The sequence below is a fragment of the Arvicanthis niloticus genome, chromosome 1 (assembly GCF_011762505.2).
Source record: "Arvicanthis niloticus isolate mArvNil1 chromosome 1, mArvNil1.pat.X, whole genome shotgun sequence".
Lineage (NCBI taxonomy): Eukaryota > Metazoa > Chordata > Mammalia > Rodentia > Muridae > Arvicanthis > Arvicanthis niloticus.
In genome coordinates, this window is record NC_047658.1 from 146,312,750 (window position 1) to 146,337,531 (window position 24,782).

The 24,782-nt window shown below is 37.1% G+C and overlaps 1 protein-coding gene across 4 annotated transcripts in view; it reads right to left on the reverse strand.

Moving 5' to 3' along the window:
* Positions 1-1,947: 1,947 nt before the first annotated feature.
* LOC117704180 (cytochrome P450 2C40-like) overlaps positions 1,948-24,782 on the reverse strand; it is a 42,408-nt gene continuing 19,573 nt past the window's right edge. For 3 of the 4 annotated variants that reach the window (XM_034496216.2, XM_076920424.1, XM_076920415.1), the window contains 4 exons: positions 17,239-17,380; positions 14,580-14,767; positions 6,436-6,577; positions 1,948-2,369 (listed from right to left, as the gene is read on the reverse strand). In XM_034496216.2, coding sequence (XP_034352107.1) covers positions 2,188-2,369; positions 6,436-6,577; positions 14,580-14,767; positions 17,239-17,380 — 654 coding nt within the window. In that variant the 3' untranslated portion in view covers positions 1,948-2,187. The remainder of the gene's footprint in view (positions 2,370-6,435; positions 6,578-14,579; positions 14,768-17,238; positions 17,381-24,782) is intronic. The other variant, XM_076920411.1, reaches the window with a different exon arrangement.

Genomic DNA, 24,782 nt, shown 5'->3' on the forward strand with positions numbered 1-24,782 from the left:
GAACCCTTATCTTTTAACTACATTCTCAAAGAGCTCTGAACAAGAGAGAAGGAGAGAGAGAGAGAGAGAGAGAGAGAGAGAGAGAGAGAGAGAGAGAGAGAGAGAGAATCTATCTATCTTATCAATCTGTAACCCATTTTTCTGGACAGTCACAGTTTGTTAATGGTCTCTGTTTACCATGCACCAATTATACTGTTTGAGTTTGCTTGGATGGAGATACCCAAAGAAGATTCCTGGAGTAATGGCCTCATTTTGCTATGTGCTTATCTGTGCTTAATGATCTCCAAGTCATAAAGAAGACTTCTACATATTGGCCAGATAATGTAATTTTTGAATTTTCCTAAAAAGTTTCAGATATAATTTTCTCAGAAAAAGACACAAAATCATAATGCAGAAAGTTGCCAAGCATGCAACATACAGAGAGCAGAATCCAAAAGATAGAGATAGAAGGACAAAGATTGTAGCAATCTCTTCAGAACTTTTCAATCTGTTCAATCTTTTTTGGAACTGTGTTAAGCAACTGTGCTGACTTCATAGCTCTTGCCCTTTCTAATGGATTTGACTTTGTCAATGTATTCTCATTTAATAACATTTGATGCTGTGGACAGGGATTATAGCAATCAACAATGACAAAACGTACAGTTTCTTGTGGCTGTTACTCTTGCTGGGCTGGAGAGAGGAGTTTAGAGACAAGGAAAGCAATATGAAAGCAGAACACTTACTAAGGTTTAAGATGGAAGACCAATTTAAAATGCTTTTGCATTTTTTATTTTATTTTTTTATTGGGTATTTTATTTACATTTCAGATTTTATCCTCTTACCCCACTTCACCCCACCACCCAGAAACCTCCTATCCCATGCCCACTCCTCATGCTTCTATGAGGCTGTGCCCCCAACTATCCCCCACCTCCACTCCCCCCTCCCCAACTTCACATTCCCCCCATACATAGTCTGTGTTTGTCCTTCATGGGACCAAGAATCTCCACTCCCACCTATGTCCAACAAGGCCATCCTCCCCTACATATACAGCTGGAGTCATGGGTCCCTCCCTATGTTCTCCCAGGATGGTGGTTTAGACCCTGGGGAGCTGTGAATGATTGGTATTGTTGCTCTCCTCATGGGGTCACAAACCCTTTCTGCTCCTTCAGTCTTCTCTTTAACTTCTCCATTAGGAAACCCTTGATTATATCAGTGGTTAGCTGTGAGCATCATCCTCTGAATGTGTTAGTCTCTGGCAGACCTCTAAGGAGACAGCTATATCATGTTCTTGTCAGCATGCACTTCCAGCCATCCACATCAATGTCTAGCTTAGGTGACTATACATGGGATGGATACCCAGGTGGAATGCTCTCCAGATGGCTCCTCCTTCAGTTTCTGTCCCACGTTTTGTTTCCATATTTGCTCTCTTGAGTATTTTTGTTACTCCTTCTAAGGAGGACTGAGGCATCCCTACTTGGTCTTCCTTCTTCATGAGCTTCATGTGGTCTGTGAGTTGAGCATTTTTTAAACAAATTTAAAATGTTTTAATTTTGATCTGGGTAACAACAAAGAAGGAATGGCATCACCCTGAGAGTGTATTCCACCCTTATTTCTGTACCTCTTGAAGCTACTCCTGATTACAGTTTCTCAGTTTCAAAAGTAAATACTTCCGGTAACTTTAGGTGATTCTTAGCTAAAAAGATTTGTCATATCTTTCTTACCAATAATTTCTTTTTCATATGTATTAACAGAGGAAGAGTATAGGCTGTGTGCATGTGTGTCTGTCTGTCTGTGTATTTCTCTCTCTCTGTCTCTCTCTCTCTCTCTCTTTCTCTCTCTCTCTCTCTCTCTCTCTGTGTGTGTGTGTGTGTGTGTGTGTGTGTGTGTGTGTAAAGGTGTAAGGCATCGGAGCTCAATCTTTGATTTTTGTCCTTTAGGAGCTCCCAAAATGAGTTCAGAAACAGGTAATCACAGTAGAAACCTTTTATTTGCAGTGAACTTTTTTCCCTCAGGATCTTTTACATTGACTTCAGAAACTGTATAATGGGGAACTGATATACTTGGGCAATTATAGAACAGAATCTGCAAGAAAAAATAAGTATAAAGTTGCGTTAGTGGGACAGTGGTTAATAGAGGTTTCTGTGGGATATTTCAGAAAACAGCATAGCACAAGCTTTCCTCGTCTTCATTTCTGTTTCCTGCTCTTCATTAGACAGGGATGAAACACATCTGGTAAGTGGGAGGCCCTGAAGAAAATCCAGAATATACTGGTGTTATATCGATGTCCGCTGGGTCAACCAGAGATTTAAGTTTGAAATTCTGTAAAATAGTGGTCAGGAATAGAAACAGTTCCATGCGGGCAAGGCTCTCTCCCACACACATCCGTTTTCCTATGGGAAATAAAGAGTGAAAGAAGGTAACTATGCCTTGTACATCAATGAGTTCAAGAGGCACTGTGTTGTAACTGGCTTAAGAAAATAAATTTGAATGAGTTATTGGATGAGTGGTAAAATGTATTGATGGTTGAATGGATAACTACTTACGCAAAGGCACAAAGCTGAGACATATTTTCTCTGCTAACATATGATGTTAAAAAATATATTCTAGCTTCAGGTTTCTATCTGTGCCTGAAAGCTGACCCAGTGCCACAATTCTCCCCAACTCATTCCTGCCCAGTTATAAATTGTTCCCCAAGAGCTATGACATTTCTAACCTCACAGGTGAGACCACTACTACCACCCTAATACCTGTCCCAAGAGGCACCTGCCCAGGGCCCAGAGGAACCAGGAACCCCCAGATCCAGCCAGTTTCTATCTGTCTCAAGGAGCCGACCCTGTGACACAGTCCTCCACACCCCAATCCCACCTGGAAATAACTTGCCCCCATGAGTGCTGACACACCTAAGCTCATAGAACCACAGGCTCACACAAGGGACAAGCTCCAATCAGAGACAACAAGACCAGTTAACACCAGAGATAACCAATTTGAGAGCAGCAAGTGCAAGAACATAAGCAACAGAAACCAAGGCTACTTAGCATCCTCAGAACCCAGTTCATCTACCACAGGGAGCCCTGGAATCTCAACTCACGTGAATAGCAAGATCCTTATCTAGATTCACATTTCATGATGATGATAGAGGACTTTAAGAAGGACATAAATAATTTTCTTAAAGAAATACAAAAAAACACAGGTAAACAGATAGAAGACCTTGAAGAAGAAACTCATAATCCCTTAATGAAACACAGGAAAACACAACAAACAGAAAAACAAATTTAACAAAACCATCCAGGATCTAAAAATGGAAATAGAAACAATAAAAAAACACAAAGGGAGACAACCCTGGAGACAGAAAACCAAGGAAAGAAATCAGGAGTCAAAATGCAAGCATCATGAACAGAATACAGAAGATAGGAAAATCTTGAGCTGTAGAAGATACCATAGAAAATATTGACACAACAGTCAAAGAAAATTCAAAATGCAAATAGCTCCTAACCCAAAACATCCAGGAAATCCAGAACACAATGAAAAGATCAAACCTAAGAATAATAGGTATAGAGGAGAGAGAAGATTCCCAACTTAAAGGGCCAGTAAATATCTCCAACAAAATTATAGTAGAAAACATCCCTAACCTAAAGAAAGAGATGCCTCTAAACATCTAAACAAGAAGCCTACAGAACCCCAAATACATTGGACCAGAAAAGAAACTCCTCCCATCCCATAATAATCAAAACACCTCATACACTGAACAAAGAAAGAATATTAAAAGTGATAAGGGAAAAATGTCAAATAACATATAAAGGCAGAACTATCAGAATTACATGAGACATCTCATCTGAGCCTCTAAAAGCTAGAAGATTCTGTGCAAATGTCATACAGACCCTAAGACAACAAAAATCCCAGCCAAGGCTACTATACCCAACAAAACTCTCAATAACCATAGATAGAGAAACCAAGATATTCCATAAAAATTTAAATAATATCTCCTGTAAATCTATGATAAATAATAGATGGAAACAAATTGAAGACCTCAGAATATGGAATGATCTGTCATGTTCATGGATCAGCAGGATTAACATAGCAAAAATTGGCATCTCATCAAAAACAATCTACAGATTCAATGCAATCCCTATCAAAAGTCCAACTCAATTCTTCACAGAGATAAAAAGAGCAATTATCAAATTTATTTGAAACCAGGATAGTGAAAACTCTTTTCAACAAGAGAACTTCTGGGGAATCACCATCTCTGACCTCAAGTTTTATATAGTGATAAAAAACTGCATGGTATTGTTACTGAGACAGACAAGTAGATCAATGGAATAGAACTGAAGACCCAGAATTAAACCCACACACCTATGGTCACCTGATCTTTGACCAAGAAGTCAAAACCATCCAGTGGAAAAAAGACAGCATTTTCTACAAATGGTGCAGTTTCAACTTGTGCTCCACTTGGGGGAGCTGTCTGAAGGAAAGAAGGAGCTGAGGGAAATTGCAACCTCAGAGGATGAACGACTTCAGCTGGCCAGACCACTCAGTGATCCCAGAGACTAGACAACCAATCCAGGGGTGTACAGGAAAGGATACATGACTCCAGATACATATGTAGCAGAAAATGGCCTTGCCTGATAGCAATGGGTGGAGAGGATCTTGGTTCTGTGGAGGTTTGATGCCCCAGTATAGGGGGATACTAGAGAAGTGGGGTGAAAAAGGGTGGGAGAGATCACCTACATGGAGTCAAAGGCAAGGGGAGAGAAGGTAGATGGGGGATGGAAAGTTTATGAAGGGGTAATCAGGAAGTTGGATATCATTTGAGATTTAGACAAATGGAATAATTTTCAAAAAGAGACTAATCCTTTTCCAAAATAAAAAAAAAGAATGCAAATTGATCCATCTTATCTCTTTGTAGAAAGTTCAAGTGCATATGCATCAAAGACGTAAAACTAGATACACTGAATCTATTAGAATAAAAAGTGAGAAAAATCTTTGTAAACATTGGCACGGGGGAAATTTTCTTGAACATAAAGAACACCAATGGCCCAGTCTCTAAGATCAACTATAGACAAATGGGATTTTATAAAATTGAAAAACTTCTCTAAGGCAAAAGACACTGTCATCAGGACAAATGGCAACCTACACATTGGGAAAAGATCTTTACCAATCCTCCATCTGATAGAGGAGTAATATCCAATATATACAAAGAATGTAAGAAGTTAAAATCCAGAGAACCAATTAACCCTATTGAAAATGGAGTACAGAGCTAAAAATAATTCCAACTGCGGAATCTTCAATAGCCGAGAAGCACCTAAATAAATGTTCAAAATCCTTAGTCATTAGGAAAATGTAAATCAAAATGACCCTGAGATTACATCTCCCACCAGTCAAAATGTCTAAGATGAAAACTCAGGTGAGATGCAGGAGAGCATGTGAAGAAAGAGGAACACTCCTTCATTGTTGATGGGATTGCAAGCTGGTACCACCACTCTGGAAATCATTCTGGTAGTTCCACAGAAAATTGGACAGTACTACCTGAGGACCAAGCTATACCACTCCTGGGCATATACTCAAAATATGTTCCAACATATAATAAGGAAATATGCTTTTCTATGTACATAGCAGCCTTATTTATAATAGACAGAAGCTGGAAAGAACCTAGATGTCCCTCAACAGAGGAATAGATACCAAAAATGCTGTACATTTATGCAATGGAGTACTACTCAGATATTAAAAACAATGAGTTCATAAATTTAGCAGGAAAATGGATGTAACTAGAAAATATCATCCTGAGTGAGGTAACCCAGTCACAAAAGAACACACTTGATATCTACTCACTGATAAGGAGATACTACACATGAAGCTCAGAATACCAACCATACAGCTCCCAGACCTTATGAAGCTCAAGAAGAAGGAAGACCAAAGTGTGGTTGCTTAAATCCTACTTAGCAGGAGGAACAAAATAATTGTGGAAAGTAGATGGAAGGAGGGACTTAGGAAAGAGAGAGGCAGTGGAGTGAAAAGGGGGCAAGATGAGGTATGGAAGAAGTTAAGGTAGATATACAGAGGATCAGAAAATTTAACAGTTGTATAACAGTGGGGGCTGGGAAACTAGAGGCAGCTACCAGAATGTCCCATTTTCCAGGAAAGCAAGAGGCTCCCAGGACCTAACAGGGATGGCATTAGCTTAATCTTGTTTATTCTCAAGAATAACATCTTTTGTGTCCCCAAGATGTACGTAAAGAAAAATTGCAAACGGCTAGGATGGCAAGGAAAGCATTACCACAGTGAATCCTTATTTGACTCTGTCAAGGAAAACGTGTCATCATTATCAAAAATAGTGCACAGTCACTGGGAGTAATTCTGCTGATCATGCACAAATTCCAAGTCTACCCACAACTCGGAGCCATGGTACAAGTTCCCACATAACCTCATGTCACTGGAGCCCTGGGAATGAGTTTCTATTACCTGCTGAGAAAGGCATGAAGTAGTCACTTTTCTTAAAGTTTCCATTCCCATCTAGAAAGTGGCCAGGGTCAAACATCTCTGGGTTGGGGAACTCTTTGCTGTCATGCAGCACTGATGTCAGTGATATCATTACCATTGTTCCCTGCAAACAATACACAACAGAAAATGTAATGTACAAATATATCAGAGTGTTAAACATTATATACACTTTACTCCATGGAGGAAGTACAAAAGTAGTAGGAACATTTCAAGAAACAAATCATGCAAGGAGCAGGGAGGAGTCTGATACTAGCCACAGTGGTGTGAGTAAGGTGCCTTCAGTGACATTTGAAGTTGGCATTAAGCATTTGGTGCTAATGCTTCTGACTATTTTCTCTTTTCCTGCAGGTTTGTCTCATCACCTGCTGCTCTAGTTTGTCAACAGATTTTCATTGGTCACATGGGTCATGATTTCAAATGGAGACTTGTTTTCTGTGTGAAGCAAACAAGAAGTCATTCATGCTGGTAAACAAGCAAGGGCTAGAAAGACAAATTGTTCTTATTTTTCCTCATGAACATAATTCAGGTCTTAAATATTATAGATGGAATTCTTTGCCCTCACACTCAGAGTTTATGCATATAAAAACATGTGCAAATAGACAAAAAGAAGGGAGACTGTCGAAGTAAAGTAACTAATCAATCAGGATAAGAAGCAATAGAACCCTGTTCCTATTTTTCTTATTTATTCTCTTTCATACAATACATCCAGACAGGATCCTCCCCTCCCTCTACTCCTCCCATTGTAGTCACTAAGCTCCCCTTTACCCAAGACCACTGCCCTGTTCTTTACCTTCACAAAATAAATAAATAAATAACCCCCCAAAATAAACAAAAAATGTTCCCCCCTAAGGTTATCAACTGAACATGTCACAACAAGATCTAATAAGATTAGTAATAAGTCCCCGTATTAAAGCAGAATGAGGAAACTTAGTAAAAAGAAATGTTCTTACTAAGAAGAGCAGGGACAAAGGAGTCACACCCCACTCCCATTGTTAGAGGTCCCACTAGACCAAGCCAATCAACCATAATGTATTTTCAGAGTACCTGGTGCAGACCCATGCAGGCTCTGAGATTGCATCTACTATCTCTTTAAGTACCCATGAGCCCTACTCAGTTGATTCTGTGTGTCATGTCCTCCTGTTATCTTCATCCCCTCTGTCTCCAACAACCTTACCTCACCTTCTCTTGTGGTGTTCCTAAACTCTACATTATCTGTGGGTATGCATCTCTGCATCTGCCCCAATCTACTGCCTTAGTAATCCTCTCTGATTACAACTATACTGGGCACTAATATAGTTGAATATAATTAGAAATAATTTAATGGATTTCTTTTTTTTGCCAGCTGGGTTCATCTCTACTATGGGTACCTAGGATGTTCAACATTCAGATTTGGCCATCTACACCTACACACTGTCCAGTCTATACCCTCTGACTTGGCATGGGACTCAATTTACACCAGTAAATGGTTGGCTAGTCTCACAAGTTCCGAGTTTCTATTACTCTAGAATATTTTCCAGGAAGGACAAATTCCTGTGTGAAGGTTTTATGCCTGGGTTGATATCCTAGTCCTACTACTGGAATCTTTGTCTGTTGGCCAAAAAATATATATATATATATATATGTCTAGTCCCTAATCTCCTAAAACTCGGAAACCTCTCTAGGGTCCCCTTTTTAGACTCCAAGGCATTTCTATTGCACTAGATTTCTGTGGGGAGCCGACAGAAGGCTGCTATCATCCTTGCAGCCATCTTGAGCCATATACTCTGACAAGAGACTTGATTACAATAGCCTACAACAGCTGAGCACACTGATAACATCTTGTTATAGATACCCAGGATTTTCCCTTGGGTGTGTGAGACTTAAAGGTGTGTGACTTAAGGACGAAACTTAGAGATCAGATTTAGAGACAAGACCTAAGGGCATGACTTAAAGGCATGGCTTAGAAGTGAGACATATAAAAGGTGAGAGGCAGACAGAAGAAAGCTACAAATTATTAGACATTAGGTAGTAGGTACTTGAGACTTGGGACAGGCATTAGTTATTAGGCACTTGGCACTTGGAGGAAGAACCTGGATTTAGACAGTAGACCCTTGAGATTAGACACTCAAGACTTGGAAAGAGAACTAGGGATTAGACACTTGTACTTGGAAGAAAACTTGAATGAGAGTTGAAACTAGAGCTTGAAAAGAAGCTTGGAACTCGGAGGCACTAGGGACTAGGAACTTGAGACTCGGGACTTGGACAAGGAATAAGAGACTTGGAGAGAAGAAGAGAGACTGAAGAATAAATGGGATTGAATCACACTCTGGTCTCCATTCTTCATGTCCATCCTCACTCTCTCTCTTGCTGAACCCCGACCCGAGGACCAGAGCAGCTTGAGGCAGTGTGGGCTCTAACACATAGCCCCCAGTGCTTTTGGCAGTGGGGATTCCAACATTGACAAGGTGGTCCACAATATTTTTGGCCCCCAAATATGGGACAGAACAGTTCTCAACAGATTTCCACAAAAATACCAAAAAACTAGCCAATTCTAGTCATCTTTCCTTAAACTCTTGTTTCTTCCCCCTTGTTATTTAACCTGTCATGATTTGTGGATTGTAGCATGATTATCATTTACTTAATAGCTAATATACATGTAAGTTAGTTCATACCATGTTTGTCTTTCTGGGTCTGGGTTAACTCACTCAGGATGATTTTTTTTCTAGTTCCATCCATTTGCCTGAAAATTTCATGATGTCATGTTTGTAGCATCTGATTGATACCCCACTCTGTAAATGTATCACATTTTTTAAATCCTTTCTTAGTTGAGGGGCATCTAGATTGTTTGCTATTTCTGGTTATTCTGAATGAAGCCAATATGAATGTAATTGAGCAAGTGCCCTTGTGCTAGGATGGATCATCTTATAGGTATATGACTAAAAGTGGAAAATCTGAGTCTTGAAAGAGATCAATCCAAGTTTTCTGAGGAACTGCTCTATTCATTTCAATTAAATTATCTTCTTGTGTAAGTTTGCACTCCCAACAGCAATACAGGTAACTTAGGACTAGTGACTGGGAATGAGACTAGCAACTTAGAACTAGAACTGGAATTAAGACTTGAGACATTACAGCTGGAACTGGGATTAGGACCTGAGACTTGGTCCTAGGTACTTGAGACTTGAGACTTTAGACTTGAGACTTGAGACAGGTAAGTTGGAACTGGGAAAGAGACTAGCAACTTAGAACTAGGATTAGGACTTGAGACTTGGTGCTGAAGCCCAGGACCTGAGACTTAGTACTAGGAACTAGGGACTTGGAGAGAAGAAGAGAGACTGAAGAATAAACGGGACTTAATCACACTCTGTCTGGTCTCCATTCTTCACATCCATCCTCACTCTCTCTCTCTTGCTGAATCCCGATCTGTGGACTGGAGCAGCTTGGGGCAGTGTGGGCTCTAACAGTTTAACCACATTCCAAGGCAGGTTCCAACATTGACAGAGCGGTCCACAACATTTTGGCCCCCAACGTGGGGTAGTGCGGTTCTTAACAGAGATCTTTTGATGTTCTAATATCTTCTATTTCTTTCTTCAAAGACATGAAGTTTATCATACAAGATTTGTATTTACTTGGGTATGGTTAGCCCAAAGTTTTAATATTGTTTGTAGCTATGGTGATTGATTATTGTTTTCATGTTTTCTTTCTCATTACTTATTCACTTGTATGAAAGAGGGTTATTGATTTTTTTTTTCAAATTAATCTCATATTTACCCACTTCCCTGAAAGAGTTTATTAGATGTAGGAGTTACCCTGTAGAATATTTGGTGTTCCTTGTTCATCCTGTCATATCAACTGCAAATAAATATAAACTAACTTCTAGTTTTCCAATATATAGCCACATGATTTCCTTCACTTATTTTACCATTGTGTCTAGATCTAGTTTCTGATACTAGTGGGATTTTTTTGATAGGCCCTCCCTTTAATTTGAGGATAGATATAAGCTTGATATAAATTTCATTTATGTTTAGGTATGTGCCTTGGATCTCTATTTTCTCCAAGACTTTAATCATTGCAGGGTGTTGTTTTTTGTCAAAGACTTTCCAGGCATCTATGGGATAATTCTAAGATTTTGTCTTTCTATTAGTTTGGAGGGTAGATTATTTTGTCTGGTATTTGTATGTTGGACTATATTTATATCTCTAGTATGCAACCATTCATAATAGTGAATGATCTTTTTGATTTGATCTTGGATAAATGTTGCAAATATGTTATTGAGTATTTTTACATTTTCATTATCTAAGAAAATCATCATGTAAAACTTTTTGTTGAATCTTTGTGTGGTTTTGATAACAGGGTGATTGTGGCTGCATAACATGAATTTTATGATGTTCTTTCTGTTTCAATTTTGTGGAATAATTTGAGTAGTATTGTCATTAGTTTTTATTTGAAAACCTTATAAAATTGTGTCCTGAAAAACTTAAGGACTGCCTCTATTGCTTTAGGGTTTATAGGTCTATGTACACTGTTTATATGATCTCAATTTTACTTCAATAAGTGATGTCTATCAAGAAATTTTGTGGGGGCCTCCCTGCTTGAACTGCACTACTTCTAAATCCACCATTAATGCTTCTTCTCTCCAACAGGAAGACCAGCAACAATGTTCCTGTTTTTCAACCAAAAATTTTAACATTTCCTTTTCTCCCTAACAGGAACACCTAAAGCAACAATGTTTGTGCTTCTCAACCAAAAATTTTCTTGGTTTTTGTTGTTGTTGTTGTTTAAATGTCTCCTTTTCTCTCTAATACTTGTGATATGTGCCCAACATTTTTTTCAATTTTTAAAATTTCTTCAAGGTTCAATAGTCACCTAATCTAATTCCACAGGTCAAATCAACATTTTGATCACCATTTTCCATCTCTTAATTAACAACTAGTTTCCTTTTACAGATAAACTGTTGCTGCCTACCCCAGATACATAATTAACATGATATTTTTCTCCCTCAGCCATCCAAAACAAACTCAAAGGTGCCTTCTAAGACTAAATTTCTTCAAACACCTTTGCTTTTCTAGGATCTCAATGACACACCATGACATGCTTGCTCCAGAGTAGCTTAATACTGGCTACCCATGCTTTGCAGATACCCCCCTGCCAGGGTGCTGCTTCCCTGTTGTGATTATCCTATAGGTGCTCCCACAAGTCCAGTGGAGACAACACCATCTCCTGGAAACTTCCTGGGACACAAAGCTGCCTTCTTCCAGCTACCTTGTCTGACTGAAGACCACAGACATGCATGCTGAGATCCAGGGACACACACTAAAGACTCCAGAGACACACACTAAAGACTTCAGAGACACACACTGAAACCCAGAGACATGCTGAGTCCTACAGAAGACAGATCCAGACCTTCCAGCTACAGATAAACTCTCTTGTCAAAGTCAAATAGCTAAAGTTACATGTTACTAAGGAAAACATAATGTCTATATAGATTAATCAAATGTTATTACCCTTAAACTGTACCACCTGTGTTTAATTGTTCCAATGATTCCTTGCCTTCCTAACCCTTACCCCCAGCCTCCCTTATACTATGGCTTAATTGTGCCACACCCTATGGCCTTCATATTGTTCTCTTTTGACTTCCTCTTCCAAAATTTTCACTACAGATGACAGTGACCCCCTTCTTTAAAAAAAAAACAGGGGGAGTTGTGGGGTGGTGGGCTTTGAGAAGCAGCTGGGTGCTTGGTCGTGCATAAGCCTGGAAATCTGGACCCTTATTTGACAGCAGGAGTTTGGCTCTGCTCCTAGGCCCTGGTTCTTTTCATTTAGCTTCAGCCCTCCACAGCCACTCCCACAGAGAGGTCTATGGCCATCAGTCACTAGGAACAGGCCTCAGGCCCTAGAGAAATTTACATACTAACGAGTTGTCTGAAGGCCAGAGTGTGGAGCCAATTAAGCATTCTGTCCAAGCCCCTCCCCCCTCCCTATTTAACTCAGGTCTGCCCTGAGTTTCAGGGGGTGCACATCTAGACTCAACTACCATTCCTCATGAAGATAAAGCCTGTAAAACTCACAGACTTTCTCATGTCATTGGGGCTATGCCATGAGGAACTGTAGAGAAGGCCTTTAACCAGCCACTGTAGCCACAGCCACAGCACTTAACTTCCCCCTAGAGGAACTCTCAGCATTCCCAGCCACCTTACCCACAGAAGTTCATTTGTTAGATATAAGAATGTCTATACCAGCTTGCTTCTTAGTTCTCTTTGCTTGGAAAATAATTTTCCAACCATACACTCCAAAGCAATGACTGTCTTTGATGATAAAGTGTGTTTATTGTATGCCCCCAAAGAAGGATAGATCCTGTTTTTTCATTCATTCTGTTAGTCTAAGCCTTTTGGGGGAGGGTCAAATCCATTAATATTGAGAGATATCAGTGTCCAATGATTGTATTGTTTTGGGTGGTGCTGTTCATGGTGTGTATGTAGAAGGAGGTAGGCGTCTTTATTTACTTTAGTTTTTCTGGTGTATGGTTATATATTTTCTGTGTTTTCATGGGTACAGTTAACCTCCTTGGGCTAGAATTTTCTTTGTAGTATCACCTGTAAGACTGGATTTGTATATAGATAGTCTTTGAGTTAAACTTTATCATTGAATATCTTGATTTTGTTTGTATGGTGACTGAAAATTTTTCTAAATCTAGAACTATGGACTGATATCTTTGTTCTCTTAGGCTCTGCAGAACATCTGCTCAGTCCCTTCTCCCTTTTAGAGTCGCCATTGAAATAGCAGGTATAATTCACATATGTCTATATTTATATGGTTCTTGATTTCCCCCTTGCAACCTCTCAATATTATTTCTTTGTTCAGCATATTTAGTATTTCAATTCTCATATTGTGAGGGAACTTTTATATCTGGAAGAATATATTTCAGGTCTGCTTCTTTCTTGTATTCTTGTATGAATCTCCTTTTTTTAAGTTAGGAAAAATTTCTTCTGTGATTTAGATGAACATATTTTGGAGGGTCCCTGCACTAATTTCTTCTTTTATTCCTATTATTATTTGGTCAAATAAATTTAGTCTTTTCATAGTACTGCAGAGTTCCTGGATGTTTTGTTTCAAGAAATTTTTTAATATTTAACTTTTTCTTTGACTGATATATATTTCTTTTATTGCATTGCCAATGCCTGAATTTTATTCTTCTATCCTTGTTGGTGATGCTTGTGTATGTAACTCCTGTTTAGATACTTAGTTGCTTTTATTCATTCACTCATCTTTACCTCATAATATTTATGTCAACTCCTCAGTTCTCTAAATGGATCATGAATTAATAGTATAATTCACATTTTGAGTTCCTCAGTTCTTTCTATTCTCTGAGTGCACACATATTCTAAGTGTCCTGATATACTTCTAATAAAAATTTTATTTTCATTAATTTAGAAATTAATAGCATTTTAAATTAATGATTTCTAAAATTTATCAATAATATCTTAATGGACCAATAATAACTTGAGTGGTAATGAAGTAAAAACATATAAAAATAAAATCATAGATAAAATGTGAACCAGAAGCCACCTTGAGTTCTGCATATGTTTTCAGTGAAAACATCAGTAACTAGTAAAATATATGAGATTAGGTAAAATAAAATCACATAATAATTTGTTACTATACACCATGCTTAAAAATGGTAACAAAAAATACTCATTATTTGGGTAAAACTCAAGAACTTTATACAAGCTATATCACTGAAAGGAAATTGTTATGACTCAAATAAACCAAACATAAGTCAAAATATGATGTAGCCTTTTTCATACATTGAAGAGTTAAGCATACAAACTACTTCTAATTATTTGTAGATTTTCCTCTCAATAATACAAATTCCAAAAGGTATTGGCTGAATTCAACTCTAATTGGAAAATATACATGAGAACCTAAACAATCAATTTTTATCCAAGTAATCTTTTAAAAACAAAGCAAATGTCCAATTGCCACTACCATGTCCCTGCCTGCTCATAGCTGGTTTCCCAATTGTGAACCAGCATAAGCAACGGAAAACAAAGTGTGATGGAGAGGAGTGGAACTACACTGAAACTGAAAGCATCAAGAGCACAGAAGTATAGCAGAAGAAGCAAGCTTACCTTGGGGATGAAGTAGTTTCTGAATTTAGTGTCACAGGTCACTTCATGTACCACACTGTTTGGGGCAATGTCAATGAATCTCTGGAACTCATGCACCATGGCATTTGTATAGGGCATGTGGTTTCTGTCCTGCATACAGGGGCTTCGATGTCTCCCAATCACATGGTCAATCTCTTCCTGGACTTTAGCTGGATACAAGCAATGACAAGTATTGGAATAGAAAAAATGTAGCCTGTATCTCCCATTAATTTACAGCTACCTAGGCCATGAAGTAAGTGGCTCAGTAGCATTTTGAACATACATTTCCTGCTGAGGAATAAACTTAGATACATAGGATTATTCTAGTGTAGTTTACACTATGATCCTATCACATACATAATATGATTCATTATATGCTAATTGTTTTTATCCATGTAATCAAATAATATGAGAAATAATAAATGTTGGTAATAATAAAACAGAGTACAATTAATGTGACATTATAGACATTAATAAAAGATGTGAGAAATAAGTTATGAAATTAGAGAATGTAGTAGTGATTTTAAAATTATGTCTGTGAAGATCTTGGTGAAATATTATTCTACCTATCTTATTTTTAATTATCAGTGGGCAGGTTCATCACCAGCAACTACTTAGAAAAATATTTTTATTTTAAACGATAACTGTTTCACGTACTCAATCATACACAATATTTATTGAGATATTGGTAGCAGAAAAGAACACATCAATTATTCCTAAATCCTATTTATAAATACATATCTGCAAGTAGAAATGGAAACACATATACACATGAATGCCCACACATGCATCAATCTTTGATTGCCATATTTGGTAATATAGACAAATTGTTGAAAGAGTTGAAGATGTATAAATATAATTCCCTATTTGTAATATGAGTTTATTTACATTATATACTTTTTTGATTAGTATATGTCATTCACATTAGTTTTAAATTTTCCATTTTATGATTTAGAATTACTTCCAAGTATTTAAGTAGGTGTTACAGCTCAGAATAAATGTGCACTTAATGAAGACAAGAGAATACCCATTAATTCTGTGTTGTCTCTCATTCTCTGTTCATTCCTGTAGCATCCCTCAGGTGAATACCAATCTGGGGCTTTCTAATTCTGGTGTCTAGAACACACTTTGAATGTGTCAACAAGTCTCATACATTATACAAGTATCTGGAGTTAATTGCTTTGTAGAATATTACCATAGACAGTATGATGGGAAACATCCTCAATGGTTTCATCAAGAAATCAACATAGTGAGCAAAATTTACAGTTGAAGATCTATCTTTACACTTTTGCTTTTCAATGCAAAAGACAATCACTGGCTGTTCTTGAGAATTCTGGTATAGTGTCAGTATTTTAAGTGTAGATTGTGGATAAACCTATCATCTTTGTGCTTCCATTCCATTGTTTACATTCTGGTCTTTATATTATCATTTCTGATGGATATTTGGAAAAAATGTCTATGCAAAAGAGGGAGATGTTTATAGTGCATTACAGTCTGGGTGGTAGATTCAGCAGTTGATATTCATGAAATGGTGGAGAAAAGCTCTAAGACTATCTATTCAACATTGCCAGTTCTGCACTTTCAGACTCTAAGCTATTCTTTCACTGTCAACCATTCAATGTTCTTTTATACATGGATTTCTGTTGACTTTTTAAAATAATTCTATGCTTTATGTGTTGGAAACTATCTCCAGATGGATGAAGTAATTAAGGGAACAGTAGTCAGGGCAGCCTCTGGTTCCCAACCTGATTTTCTATTTAAAATTGTTAGATGCAAAGAGGAAACCTTAGGGACACTGGAGAGGCACAGTATGCTTTTCCTATTCTATAGCAATTACTCAAGCATGTGTTCCCCCATCATCTTCCAGGGTATTTCCCCAATCACTCTTCATTACTGTTGTATTATAGATATATTTTGAAGGATTCTGTTGTCTACTGTTTTCTGATTGTCCTACCCTAAATGACATAATTCTGTATTATAATTACACTATTGTCATTTCAGTGGATATTGACAAAGGATGAAAGTGTGTTCCATTAATGGGGAATGCCTAGTTATATTTAGACATAAAATTTTTGTGATGGTGTTATTTGTAAAATAAAACTTTTTAGTATATTTTGAAAAATATTGTTCATCAGAATTTTTATTCAACATGATAAAACTCTCTATTTATAAATTTGACATCATAATGTTGGTATCAAAGGCAATAAATTTATCATGAACCAAATGATTTAAAATGCTTCACAGAATAAAAAATTTCCAAGGAAAAGACGTTAAATACAGGACTTTATTTTATGCTTTAATGAGCTGAGTTTTCTTTTATCTACCACAGAATTAAATTTATCACAATAAAGAAGGCAACTGCAAGAATTCATCTGCTCTGAGGGCCTGAATTTGGAGATGTAAACAGCATGAGACCAATATATGTTCAAGGTGCTTACTACAGATCACCTGCCAGAAAACTCAGACAAAGGACTAGTGTTTTAACAGCTAAGGACTCTTCACTTCATTCAGTCATCATTCTCACTAAAGCTAATGGAATAGGAAGTGAAATACTGATATTTAGAACAGCAACATGCAGGACACAATCTGCATCTTCCTAGCATCTTTAAGGAATGCTGTGCTTCATCACCTATGTGCTTACCTGTGATGTGTGGGTGCTTCATCAAGAGCAGAAGAGCAAACAACATCGTTGATCTTAAAGAATCTGTCCCACCAAAAATCAGATCAACCAGCAATGCTGCCAGGTGTCCATGGGTATAGTTCAACTGCTGATTGCCATTTTTCTAAGAAAGGTTTGATAGAATTATCTGACAAATATTGTCCATATACTAGAATCATCTATAATTGAATATAAAATATTGGACAAACCTATATTGTTGTTAATACAGAATCTAGAAAGTTCATCGTGGCAAAAACTATTATAGAATTTCAGAGATTGTTTTGTAGATGGTCTAAACTTCATTTTCCAAACTTATTTTTCCTGTTTGTCAGAATTGCATTCCCAAGATTATGTGTTTGTGTGGGTGGTGTGGGGGGTGTGAGTGCACAATACATAATAAGCTTACAGAAATTTTGTTTGTTGTTTATTCCAATTAAAACACATGTAAAGACAGATTTAGATTTCATCTTCCCTGGGCATAATAATATTCATTTAGTCAAATAAAGCCTACACATTAAACATAGTAACAACATTGAAAGGTCTTGACTCTAATGCTTTACATCTCCTTCATTATATCATTACTAGGTTACAAGGAGTCTCGTTGTACCTGAGTTTCATAGATCCTTTGGACTTTTAAGGCATTCCTGGCTAGACTTCCCCTTATTTATTAAAAAGCAAAATTTGACTAGTACAAATAGGGAAGTGGGATCCATTATTCTAGCTGCTTGAGGTATGAATAAAGAATTTGCTTTAAAATTTTCCTCAAAATATTTGTATGGAGTAACAATCACTGCACAGTCTGCCCAAATTTCAGATTTGTAAATAAGATAATGAATCACTCCTAGCAAGATTAGGTAGGTTCACAGTCAGTACAACCAAGCTCCACTCTATGTGAAAGTCAATTAACTGTATGATCCATGTAATATGGAAGGATTGATAATGAACATGTAAAAACAAGATACTAAGTCATGAAAACAGAGACAGACACATCTGTGACCTTCATAAGATAAAGCAGAGAAGGAGAGGAATGCAAGTGACAAAGCTGCAAAGATGGTGCTGCAGGTTTGTCAGCAAGTTTATGCCTTTAAATGTAGAGGCAGGATCATAAATAAAACATAATTACTGTTTTCTGTCATCTTGATATCATCATGTTTTCTAGATGGCCTTCAGTGCATCTAATATTGTATAAACAACTTTATCAAAAGCACTAGCATTCTCGGTATTGATACCAACCATACAAAGACACTCATCTCCTGTTGTAATGCAAGGCCAGATGGTTTTAGTACAGAAATCTATTGGACCTTCAAAGAAGATCTAATACCAATACTTCCTAAACTATTCTACAAAATAGAAATAGACGGAATACTAGTTAATTCATTCAATTAATGCAAACTTATGCTGATACATAAGCCACACAAAGACTCAACAAAGAAACAGAACGTTGGATCAATCTCACTTATAAATATCAATGTTAAAATACTCAATAAAATTCTAACAAAACAAATCCAAGGACACATCAAAATGATCACTTTTCATGATTAATTAGGCTTCATCCCAGGAATCCAGGCATTGTTCAATGTATGGAAATCCATCAACATAATTCATAATATAAACAAGCTTTAAGAAAAAAAATCAAACGTTCATCTCAATAGATGTTGAAAATGTCTTCCACAAGATACATACCACTTCATGTTAAAAGTCTTAGAAAAATCAGAAATTCAAGGCATATACCTCAACACAACAAAGTCAATATACAGCATACCAACAGCCAGCACCAAATTAAATATAGAGAAATTTGATGTAATCCCACTAAAATCAGGGACGAAAGAAAGCTGACCACTCTCTCCATATTTACTCAATATCATATTTAAAGTTCTAACTTGAACAACTGAACAACAACAGGAGGTCAAAGGGATACAAATTATTAATGAAGAAGTCAAGGTATCACTATTTGCAGATGATATGATAGTATATATCAGTGATATATACTATCATATCATATATGAAATATACTATCATATATATATATATATATATATATCAGTATATTTACCAAATTTTATACAAGAGAACTGCTACATGTCACAAACAAATTCAGCAAAATGACTGGATATATTATTAACTCAAACTAATCAGTGTTCTTCATTTATCCAAATGATAAACTGGCTGAGAAGGAATTCAGACAAACAATACATCACAGTGGTCATAAGTACTATAACTTATCTTGGTGTCACTTTATTAAATCAAATGAAAGATCTGTATGACAAGAAAAAAAACTCCTTGAAGAAAGAAATTAAAGACTGCAGATTATAAAAAGATCTCCATGCTCATGAACTGGTAGGATATAGAGAAAGCAAAACATTCCTTCATTGCTGGTGGAATTTCAAAATGGTACAACCACTATGGAAATCAATTTGGTGGTTCCTAAAAAAATAAAAATAAAAATACTTCTACCTGAAGACCCAGCTATACCACTCCTGGCTGTATACCCTAAAGATGGTCCATCATACCACATGGACACATGATCTACTATGTTCATAGCAGCCTGATTTGTAATAGCCAGAAAATGGAATTAACCCAGATGTCTCTCAATTAAAGAATAAATACAGAAAATATGGTTTATTTACACAATGGAATACTCTTCAGCGATTAACAACATGAATATCGTGAATTTTGCAAGTAAATTGATGCAACTAGAAAATGTCATCCTGCATGAGGATACTGAATTTGAAAAGGACATGTGTAATATGTACTCACTGATAAGTAGATATAATACAAAAAGTTCAGAATACCCATGATACAACTCATAGGCAGTATGAAGTTTAATAAGAAGGAAGGCCCAAGTGTGGATATTTCAATACCACTTAGAAGAAGGACAAAATAGTCAATAGGAGGCAAATAAAGTGAGGTACCTGGGTGGGAGAGAGGCGATCAGGGGAAAGGGTTTAGGATCTGGTTATGGGGGAAAGAAGAGAGAAGCCCAGGGTGTAAGGAAAATGAATGGAAACATGCAGCAATTAGGGATTGGAGTCAGGAAACCTATAGAAAGCTGCAAAGACTTGTGATGTGAGAGGTTCCTAGGACTCAATGGGGAAGGTTTTCACCAAAATGCCCAACAGTGGGGAGACAGAACTGGAAGAGACCACCTCTAGTACAGAGATATGGCACCCAAGGGAGATATAATTTTATCTACCAATCTTCAAATTTTTTGCTCCACAATTGTTCCTGTCTAAATAAAATGCTGGGACAAAAATGAAGCAGAGACTGAATGAAAAGTCATCCACTGATTGGCCCAACTTGGTATCCATCACATGTGCAGGCATCCTACCCTGACACTATTATTGATGACATGTTGTACTTGCAGACAGCTTGTGAGAGGTTCTATTATCAGCTGACTGAGACAGATGGAGATACTTGTGGCCAACCATTGGACTGAACAGAGCAACCACTATTAAAGAGATAGGGAAAGGACTGAAGGAGGTGAATGGGATTGCAACTCTACAAGTTGAAAAACAGTATCAAGTAATCAGACCAACCAGAGCTCACATAGAACTAGGTAGAAACCAAATAGCATGTATGAGCTGGTCCTTGGCTCGCTCTCTCTCTCTCTCTCTCTCTCTCTCTCTCTCTCTCTCTCTCTCCATATATATATATATATATATATATATATATATATATATATTCATCAGTAGGAGAAGATTTGCTTGATCCTGTAGAAACTTAATTCCACAAGGAAGAATGATGCAATAGGGGGTGAAGTAGGGGTGCATGTGTAGGGAGAGGGCCACTCTTTCAGAAGAAAAGGGGATTGGTGATGAGGTGAAGAAATTGGAAAGGCAAAACTAGGAAGGGGGCAACATTTGGTTTTAAATAAATTAAGCAATTTAATAAAAAGTTTAAAAAGGAAAGTGAGTTTAGCCTTTATTCCTCAGTTTTCTCTAAAAAATCATCAATGAAAGTTCTTTAAGAAAGTTCTTCTCTAAAAGGTTCTTCTCTCTAAAAGTTTCTTCTCTTGCTCTCTAAAATGTTCTACAAAAAGTTCTCTAATAAATGCCTCTCAAAAAGTTTTCCATGCTCTCTTTTCTCCTAGTCTCACTTTTTCCTCATGCTCTGTAATGCCCTTGCTCACAATGCCCTTGCCCCCAGCTGCCTTTCCTCCCAATAGTTTTATTGTCTGTGCCTTTGCAATGTAATCTTCTTTAGTGTTTTGTACCTTTTCTAAGAGAATAGATTGCATAGATTGAATGATCCCAAACATTATTTATCTTTTTTACAAAGAATCACTAGATGTTTCATCATAAATTCAAAGCATAAATTGAATAAATTTACAACACAGAGTAATTACATGCATGTCCAATAAAAGTAATTATTTGGTAAATATTAATTATTTTATCACAAGTTAAACAGGTTCCTTGAAAGTTAAAATCCATAATTTTTGTAACTATGGTATTATTGAAGTTTTACATAGATAAACCCAGTCAATTTTGTATGTTCTGTCCTTGAACCTATAGTAAATCCTTACTTCCTTTTCATGACTTTTGGTTAATTTTTAAAAAATTCTTGGAATGTGCCCTAAGCTGTAGATGCCTGCTTACTAGCTCAGAAGCAACTAACTAGTGACACTGGTAGACTATCAGTGTCCTAATTGCAGTTTTGACATCAGCAAGGACTTAAGAGCAGTCCTACTCTAAAATATCTTAATAATTACCAGTATCATTTTAGGAATTCTTATAGAAACATCATTAAGTATTAACAAATTATCTATTTTTCTATATAATACCTCTACAAGAGAATAAAACTTCATTGTTCTACAGAGTATGGGTTAATACCTAGTAATTTTATACATATTGCCATAATTGTTCCTGTCTGAAACAACTGCAGGGTTGGAAATGGAGAAGAGCCTGAGGAAAAGGAAGTCCAGCGATAGGCCCAAAATGGAATCCAGTTCAAGAAGAGGTCCAAGGGCTTGACACTATTACTAAGGCTATAAAGTACTCACAAAAAGGGACCTATCATGACTGTTCTCCAAAAGACCCAGCAAGCAGCTGAAAGAGTCATATGCAGATATTTGCACCCAACCAATGGACAGAAGCTGCTAACCCCTGTGATTAAATTAGAGAAAAGCTGGAAGAAGTTTAGGAGGAGGGTGACCCTGTAGGAGGACCAGCAGTCTCAATCTCTACCCCTGAGGTCTCTCAGATACTGGATCACAAACCAGGCAGCATATACCAGATGATATGAGGCCAACACATATACAGCTGAGGATTGCCAAGTCTGGGTTCAGTCACGGAAGATATACCTAACCCTCAAGAGACTGGAGTCCTGAGGGAGTTTAGATGTCTGGTAGGGAGGGGAACCTTCATCTTAGAGACAGGGGGATAGGGAGGAGGTATGGGATGTGGAACAGTCAGAGGGTGGACCAGGAGGGAAATAAAATCTGGAGTGTAAAAAAAACACAGAAAATTAGTAATAATAATAATAATAATAATAATAATAATAATAATAATAATAAAACTATAAAAAAGAGAGAGCAAATTAATATCAAAAATCTTTCCTCAAATAAAATCTTCTCACCCTTACCTAAAAAAACAAAATCATCAAAGCTTTACAGTCCATAGTGGAACCATCTCATGATTACCTGCTAATTTTTAGCCTTTCTAAGTATGCTTCTGGAAATTTATAAATTACAGTGCTACTCATTTGTTCAAAATAATTAACAAAGTTTAAAACTAATTCTGTGTAGAATATTTGAAAGCTATATTTAACATCACTTCAATATAATTATTAACAATGGAAAAGTCAGCTTCCTAACAGAGAAGTAACACTTCTATTAAGGTGTGAGCTTTGATGTCAAGACTATGCAGACTCATATGTAAGCAAAATGGCATTACACATGGTATGAGAACTTAAAAATTAAAACTAAAGGAAAACATACCATCAAGAAATGTCTGCACAGATATTCATAGAAAAATAACTCAGAAAATTGTAAGGTAGAAAGAATTCAAAGATATATAAATGATGAATAAGTGCATGGTAGTTCCCGTGCTTGTAAACTAAAGTTTGTTGTACTAGAAAAAGATAGTACATAGAGAAGCTGTCAAGTAAGGTCAATCTCTAAAGATCAGCTTGTCTGCTCCTCTGAAAACAGCACAGTCTGAATGCCTACCAGGAGTGTCACTGTACACAGAGAAGCCTGTAAGGTATGGTTACATACAGCTGCAGCAGGTGAGAACCCTGAGAAGCCCAGAAAACTCAGGACTCATCAACACAGAGACACCTCACCCCCTGAAATCCACCGCCCTTCATTCTACCGGGAACACCAGCTTGTCTGATTCTCTAAAGAAATCACAGCCTGAAAGCATCCCAAGAAATCTGCTGCATGCAGGGAAACGGACCAGTCTGAAAGCCTCCCAGGATTTTGGCTGCACACAGAGCAACAGAACCCATAGTCTGAATGTCTCCCAAGAAAAGAGCTCCACACAGGGCAAAAGCTGGACAGATCCTCTGAAGACCCATCAATCTGAAGGTGTCTAAGGAGATCTGCAGCAACCAAGACAACAGATCAGCAGTTTGTCTACCTCCTGAACTCTCTGCAGTGTAAAGGCCTCTCAAATAAACCACTACAGCCAGGGCAAAGGATGACCCACAGACATGCAACTCTGAAGACCCCATATTCTGAAAACCTCACAAGAGGTCTTCTATGGGAAGAGCCACAGGTCTCACAGAAGACCTACAGCAACTCTGGGATGCAGAAGACAGGCTCCAGACAGAAACACCCAGACCAGCTAACATCAGGTATAACAAGATTGAGAGGCAAGCACAAGATCATAAACAACAGAAGTAGATATATTTTGGCACCATCAGAGCCTGGTTCTCCCACCTCAGCATGCCCAGGATTCACCAAAACACTTAAAAATCAGGAAGCTGACATAAAATACTATATAATAAAGATAATACAATCAGTTAAGGAGGATATAAATAACTCACTGAAAAAAAAAAGAAAGGAAAACACAGGTGGATAGGTAGAAAGCCTTAATGAAGGAAACAAATAGATCTCTTAAAAATACAGGAAAATACCAGCAAGCAGGTGAAGGAATTGACCTAAAAGTGGAACTAGAAGCAGTAAAGAAAACACAAATGGAGGCAAACCTAGAAATAAAAAAACCTAAGATAGAGGTCAGGAACAACAGATCCAAGCATAACCAATAGAGTACAAGAGATAGAAGAGAGAATCTCAGGTGTAGAAAATACCTTAGAAGATACTGACACAACAGTCAATGAAAATTCAAACACATAACTCCTAACCAAAAACATTCAGGAAATCCAAAACACAATGAAAAGAACAAATCTAAGAATAATAAGAATAGAAGAAAGCAAAGATTCTGAGCTCAAGGGATCCAAAAATATTTTTACAAAATCTTAGAAGAAAACTTTACTAATCTAAAAAAAGAGATGGTAATTAATGTATAAGAAGCCTATAGAACATGAAATAGTTTGGACCAGAAAAGAAAACCCTCTTGTCACAT